General features: G+C 40.8%; 1 protein-coding gene across 1 annotated transcript; it reads left to right on the top strand.

The window, feature by feature from the left end:
- The first annotated feature begins 5,442 nt into the window (after window positions 1-5,442).
- On the top strand, window positions 5,443-6,599 carry LOC142255754 (formyl peptide receptor 2-like). The gene is made up of 2 exons (XM_075327207.1): window positions 5,443-5,463; window positions 5,556-6,599. Exons 1-2 carry the CDS (start codon window positions 5,443-5,445, stop codon window positions 6,597-6,599), a joined length of 1,065 nt encoding a protein of 354 aa, XP_075183322.1.
- Window positions 6,600-7,876: the final 1,277 nt, after the last annotated feature.

Here is a 7,876-nt window from a genome sequence, read left to right as displayed (position 1 = left end):
ATATTTTTCTCTGTCTTGTGTTGTTTTTAATCTTTACCAGAAATTAATGGTGGCCATGTCTAATATTGGCGTGACACCATGAATTTCAGCCAGTTGATAATACACAGCTAGCCCTAACCCCATTAATACCCAGCGAGCCACTGAAAGTGTTGGATACAGTGACAGAAAATGGCACTTCTATGAACGCGCCATTTTCTGGGGCATCTGCGGACTGCAATTCGCAGGGGGGTCCCAGAAAGCTTGGGCCAACCTGCGCTGTGGATTCCAATCCCAAGCTGCCTAGTTGTACCTGGCTGGACATAAAAATTGGGCGAAGCCTAAGTCATTTTTTTTTTTAAATTCATGAAATTCATGAAATAATTAAAAAAAGGGTTTTCCTATATTTTGGTTCCCAGATGGCGCTGGTGCCGGGTGGCACGCTGGCTAATAAGGGGTTAATACCAGCTTTGTTTTACCAGCTGGTATTAAGCCTGAGATTCTTAAAGTCAGGCCAAGTTTGACCTGGCCATTAAGAATCTCCAATAAAGGGTTAAAAAAAAGACGCCACACAGATAAAACAATATTTTATTATAAATAAATACACATACACACTTAGGGACTCCATCTTTATTACTCCCTCTCACCCTTCCACGATCCTGGTCTTTCTCTTTTCTTCAACCCATGCAGCTCTGCTATATCACACAGCACAGGGAGGAAGAACGCTGCTCCTCCCTGTGCTGTGTATTCGACCAGAGGTTGCGATGGGTTGGTAGGCGGTGACATCACCACTGCCAGCATTGCCATAGTAACCTACTGAGCGGGTTACTACAGCAACAGTTATCTCCGATCAGCTAATTCCCGGGGCTACTATGCACTGGCTTCTGCATAAGCCACCAAATAGCGGCATCGGTAAACAGGGAGTTAACTCCTGCGGCTCCTGCAGGAGCCAGTTGATAGCGGCCCCGGTAATCACATGATCGGAGATCACCAATGCTATAGTAACCCACTCAGTAGATTACTATGGCAATGGTGGCACCAGTGATGTTACGTCTACTAATACCTACACTACATACACACTAAATCTGTCGCTACCTCAGCAGCACTTCCCCCTACACTAGCTGACTGTGGATCACACTGGCGAGCACAGCACCGTCAGCTGTCATATAGAGCTGATGATGCTGTGCGGCCAGCCAATCACTGTAATGCCCCAGCTATTTTGGTTGTGTCATTACAGTGTGTGACAGCCAATCCCTGCATGTGGGCTCACTCTGTAAATACCGGCCACATGCGGGGAGGGGAGCCGAGCATCTGCCTGAGCATCTTGCCGGTACTCGGAGCTCCCCGAGTATACCAAGCACTGAGATGCTCGGGCGAGCACCGAGTAGTGGCAAGCATGCTTGCACATCCCTACTAACGAGCATAAGCTGCAGTGTTAAGTGCTAACTCATATTATGAATTTTTATAAGTTTCCGTTTAAGTTTTAATACTGTTTCCAGTATTTGGGGATGTTTTGGACATTTATTTTTTGTTTTATTATATATACACTGTGTTCCAAATTATTATGCAAAAAGTATTTTTTCATATTTTCCTAAATTAACTTTATGAATTGCAGTCATTGTTATTTTCCAGTCATCTACTATTCGATTATAATTGAAATGTTTTTGATCAAACTGCCTATGAAAACAGTATATTTTTAAAAATAATAAACACTCAAAATGCACTCAAAATGCATGTTCCAAATTATTATGCACAGCAGAGTTTTCAACCTTTTTATTTTTATTTTGAAAAACAAAATGGTCAATTGTGAAATTCTAAGCATTATCAGCTTATTACAAAATGAAATCAAACAGTTTTCAAGTCAAAACTTAATTCTAGGTGATGTTACATTTGCACATAGGACCCCTTGTTTGAAAGAAGCTTCTGAACTCTCTTGTCCATTGAATTTATCGATTTTTGGATGGTTTGTGCTTCAATTGTTTTGCATTTGGACAGAATACCCTCCCAGAGCTGTTGCTTAGATGTGAACTGCCTCCCGCCATCATAGACACTCCTTTTGATGATGCTCCAGAGGTTCTCAATGGGGTTGAGGTCAGGGGAAGATGGTGGCCACACCATAAGTTTGTCCTCTTTTATGCCCATAGCAGCCAGAGATGCAGATGTGTTACTTGCAGCATGAGACGGTGCATTATCATGCATGAAAATGATCTTGCTGCGGAATGCACGGTTCTTCCTCCTGAACCATGGTAGGAAGTGTTGTTTTAGAAACTCCACATAGATGATGGAGTTAATCTTTACCCCTTCAGGGATCCTAAAGGGGCCGACAATCTCTCTCCCCATGATTCCAGCCCAAAACATTACTCCACCTCCTCCTTGTTGGCGCCTTAGCTGTGTTTTCATGGGGTGTCCATCAACCAGCCATCCTCCACTCCATCCATCTGGACCATCGAGCGTTGCACGGCACTCATCGGTGAACAAAACAGTTTGGAAGTCAGTCTTCATGTATGGTTTGGCCACTGGAGCCGTTTCTGCTTGTGTGCAGTGGATAGAGGTGGTCGACAGGATGGCTTACGCACAGCTGCAAACCTCTGAAGGACCCTGCATCTTGTTGTTCGGGGGACGTTGGAGGCACCAGCAGCTTCAAAAACTTGTCTGCTGCTATGACAAGGCATTTTAGCAGCTGTTTTTTTAACCTGACGCAATTGCCTGTTGGAAAGAGCCCTCAATGTTTCCTTATCAGCACGCACACGTGTGTGCTGTGAATCAGCTACATAATTCTTGATTGTGCGATGATCACGATGAAGTGTCTTGGCAATGTTGATTGTAGTCATGCCTTGACCTAAAAACTCCACAATTTGTTGCTTCTCAGCAGCCGACACATCCTTTTTCTTTCCCATTTTGGCAAAAAAATGTAGGCTGCTTAATAATGTGGAACAGCCTTCTTAAGTAGTCTGGCCTTTATTTGGACACACCTAACGCCAAACTAATCTGCACAGGTATCTGCAATTGCTTTCAGAGATATGAAGAGCCCGGACACCATCACCAGCAATGAGTTTACATGATACAAAACATTTCTAACCTTATCACTCCTAAACTCTTTTTGCATAATAATTTGGAACACAGTGTGTGTATATATATATATATATATATATATATATATATATATATATATTTTTTTTTTTTTTTGTTTATTTTTTTTTTAACCGTATATATTACAATCTGTAGTTTTGCTATAGAAGTTCAAAGCTTTCAGTTCTCATTAATTTAGATATATTTTAACTTATTTGACATCCACCCAACCTATGAGTCATGCCGCACTTGATAGACGGTTAGGATAACGCCCATGATAATATTAAAACGGAAAAAGCTGATTACAATCATTCTCTGATATTCTGTTGGAGGCTACTGAAGAAGAAGCAAATATTCAAGACTCTTCACAAGAGCAGAAGATATCTTAAGGTAAGATTCCCCCAAACTTCTATATTTCTAAACTAATTAAACTAGAAATATTTACACACTGCTCCCTCTATTACAATATATTCAGCCTACATTGCCTTATTCCTGGCTACTGGAACATCATAGTGCATAAACTGCCTTGATAGTCCTTTGGTGTGCATGAAAATGGCTGGAAGACCTGGTACGCCACTAGAAAAATATCACCATGAGTGAAGTACATGGAATGGTTCCTTATCTAAAGAAAAGTGTATTACAATATTTATTTTATAAATAATTATCTTGACACGATGAGTAGATCCTTAAGACGAGGCAGCTCCATTTTTCTTTTCCATACAAGGTGTTCATGTAAATTCAAAAGCTTCATGTCCTCAACATGAAGCCTCCATCTTCTCCAACAACAAAATCTCAAGATTTCTATAGTCTACTTAGATATTATTACTTTAATTTGTTTATTTTCTTTTAGGTGGAAAATCAGTTTGGATATGACCGATTTATACCCGACTTTACCTGATAAACCTACAACTTCAGATTACAACTACCGGTACGTTCATAGCTTTAATTTTTATTATTAAAAAGAAAATGGGTTAAGGCTCAATTCACACCTGTATCAAAGCTTCCCTTCCAGATTATGTAAATTTTTCAATGAAAAATGAAAACCTCGTAGTTTGAAAAACTCCAGACCTCATTGTCAGGGGGTGTGTTGTGTAGTGATAAAGGGACTAGTGAGGGGCGGACCCCGACTGTAAAAGATACATGAGGTTTCAAACATACCCGAGTGCCAGACCTGAACTCGGGAAATTAAAATAAAAAAAAAGGAAAAATAAAGAAAATAAGAATGAAGCAAGCGCTTCATACTTACCAAGGCTCCAGCGCAGCTGTAACTGCTTCCAGGCCACCCATTCTTCTTCCAGGGCCACTCATTATTGGTAAACCATTTGCACTGCTTTACCCACCCACTGGTGGTTCTAGCGTCTACGATTGGTTACAGATGCCAGGACTAGCAATAATGAGCAGCCCCAGAAGTGGAAAGAGTGGCCACGGAGGCAGTTACAGCAGCGCTGGAGACTTGGTAAGTATGAAGCGCTTGATCTAATTCTCCCATCCCTTCTATCACCATTTTTACGTGCCGGATTCTGGTTCCCATAGACTTACATGGGGACTGGTGCCAAACTAGATATCTGGTATCAAATCTAGAGCCTATGAGATCCACCAGTCCCGATTATCTGCGAGTCCGGCCATCACCAGTAGGGACTTGATGATTGATTCCATCGAGAATAGTAACAGAGATGTGAACAAAGCCTTAAATAGACTTTCTCACTCCATTATTTTACTGGGAAGTCACTTGATTTGATTGGTGGATTGTCATACAGAGAGCAGCTGACGACCTGATACTCTAGATTCATTCCAGATCAATATTATAGCCTCTCAACATGTAATTAATATGAGGATTTTGTTGTTCTCATCTGAAAGGGTAATCCGGTAGAATTGAATAAAATGATTTGCAGAACCCTTGACTATTGGCCAGATCGATATTGCTCTATGAACCTCCTCCTACCCTCTGACCTCACTTTATCATACATATGTTACTTCACAACAACTATATTGTGCTGGGTCTCTTAAATAGAAGGTATGCTGGACGTTTTGAGACTTGGTAGGAGGTCTGCATGGCTCTGTCATGTAGGCATAGATTGACCATGGTGCTGATGGGCCAAGGTCCTACAGATATTTTTTACTCAACTCTCCTGTCTGGTTAAAGAGAACCTATCTCAAGGCTTTTTATTATCTTTTCAATCCATCTGGATGCGGATTAATTTTCTTATATTGTGGTTGGTACCAAGAGTACTTGGTGTTTAGATGCTCGTCTTCTTTATAAGGGAGTGTTCCACATGTGTAGGACCAAGAAAAAGAGACCAGCAAGAGTTGGCTAAGTATTGGAAAGAGAGCTGAAGGGGATCAGTAAAAGTATCAATTCTTAGACAGTGTCAAGATTTCCCATGTTCTACCTCAACCATGGAGCTGCCAGGATGGAAGGTAAAGACCTATCCAAGTGGTCTTACTGATCAAAAAGATTAATAAGGTCTTTTCCTGTTAATTTCTCATCATGGATTGATGAATGGTGATAGGATCTAGAAGCACAATGTGAGCTCATTAGCCTAATTTTTATCCTTTCATGTCTTCTAAGATTTATTTATGAAGACTACGAGTCAAACACAATTAATTACAACAAACTGGAAGTGATTTTACAGAAAGCATCAATCACATTATACACCATCATTTTTGCTCTCGGGAATATCGGTAATGGATTAGTCATCTGGATTGCCGGATTCAGGATGAAGAAGACGATCAGTGCCGTGTGGTTCCTCCACCTGGCCATCGCGGACTTCCTCTGCTGTGCGTCGCTGACTCTGCGGATTGCAGAGTGGGTTTTATATTTTGATTGGTTACCAGTTGATATTTGTATTATGAGCCTAATTCTGTTCAATCTAAACATGACCACCAGTGTTCTCCTCCTGACGGCAATGAGCGTTGACCGCTGGGTGTCCATCATGTGGCCATTTTGGGGTAAAGTTCACAGAACATGTAAAACAGTGAGAATCACTGCAGCGATCATCTGGATGATAAGTTTTCTCTCAACTGGTTTAGTTTATTACCTTTATATATACTATATTCATGATTTAAATGAATGGTGTACCTATGTACATATGTATGAGGATGTCAACCACAGAAAGATAAAACAGACCCTTCAAATCATCAGGTTATTTATAATGTGTGTGACCCCTTTTCTCATCATCGCCGCCACTTATGTCACCATTTTCTTCAAACTTAGAAAAAGTAAGAGATCCCAGAGACCTCAGAGATCCTCCAGGATCATCACCGCTGTTATATTGTGTTTCTTCATCTGTTGGTTTCCATATTACATCTGGCCACTAACACCCATGTACGAGGGGCATTACATCCAGTTCTACATACTAAATACTATCACTATGGTCCTGGCTTATCTTAACAGTTGCATAAATCCCATTATTTATGTTTTTATGGGCCAAGATTTTCAACAAATTTTCTTGAGATCTATTCCCTTCAGGATTGAAAAAGCCTTAAATGAACGTTCTGATGACCATTTAAGGCAACAAGGTGACCGTGAACATAATCACATAACACATGTGTAAAATCAATTTTATAGCAAGAGTTTTCTGTTTTTTAATTATTGTTAAAGGGAATCTGTCAATAGGATCATCTCTGCTAAGCCATCTATATGGCTTGATGGTCATTTAAACACCTGATGAAGGGGTAAACGCATATCCCCAAAACGTGTAGTGTGGTGACTGTAAGAATACAGATATTATTCTTTTACCGGAGTCTGGACCTTCTTACTGGCGAGTGCGGATCTCTTATTACCACTCTGTTTTTTCTTTGGACTGAAGCCATCTATATGGTAACACAAGTCTTAGAAAGAGAAATAAAATGATACCTTGATATCTGCAAACCAACATCTTTTTCTAAAGAAATCCATATTTTACTTAATATATAAATGAGCTGTTAAGATCTATGGGCTGGAGATAGATCTTCCAGGGAATCCACCTCCAAAACTTAATATAAATAAAAAGGGGGCATTACCAGTGTGAGACATGTAATGACTAACAGTCTGCTCTCCTCATCTACATGTCTCACACTAATAACGCCCCCTATCATTTAAAATAGTCTCTGTAAACTGATTCTTGGGGCATTTTATGTCAGGCCCATAGATCTTAACTGCATATTAAGAAAATGGTAGATTTATTTGGAATAAGACCTCATATCACAGCTATTAAGATATCATTTCATTCAGCTTCTTATGAACTATGTGCTCAAATAGATAGCTTAGGAGTAGAGATGAGCGAACCGGTCACGGTTCGGCTCGAGGTCGGTTCGCCGAACGGAGCTCCCGTTCGAGTTCGGTTCGTCGAACGTTCGACGAACCGAACTCGAACTGCATAGGAAACAATGGCAGGCAATCACAAACACTTAAAAACACCTAGAAAACACCCTCAAAGGTGTCCAAAAGGTGACAAACAACTCACAACACAACACAAACACATGGGAAAGTGACAAGGACAAATTCTCATGCGAAAACAAAACAGCGTTACGAGAAAAAAGAGGACGAGACACAGATATTGGCATGGCACGCCCTTCTAAAATCATGTAAAACACCGCAAGGTGACTCCAAGCGGAGTCTCCCTTTTTTCCAAAAATTGGGCCACACAGACACCCCTTCAGTGGCAGCACTTGTGCCCCAGTTGTACACTTCACAGCTAGATTTGCATCAAGCACATTTAAAAATACGCCATACTTAACCGTCCCCAGGATGACACCAGGGTAGGTAGCAAAGTCTTTCCTGATCCCAGCTCTGTTCATCTTGGATCATTTTTAAAAAACACAGCAAGCAAGGGTTACTCCAAGCGGAGTC

This window comes from Anomaloglossus baeobatrachus, chromosome 11 (genome assembly GCF_048569485.1).
Source record: "Anomaloglossus baeobatrachus isolate aAnoBae1 chromosome 11, aAnoBae1.hap1, whole genome shotgun sequence".
Classification (NCBI taxonomy): Eukaryota; Metazoa; Chordata; class Amphibia; order Anura; family Aromobatidae; genus Anomaloglossus; species Anomaloglossus baeobatrachus.
This window is presented reverse-complemented; position numbering and strand designations above follow the sequence as displayed.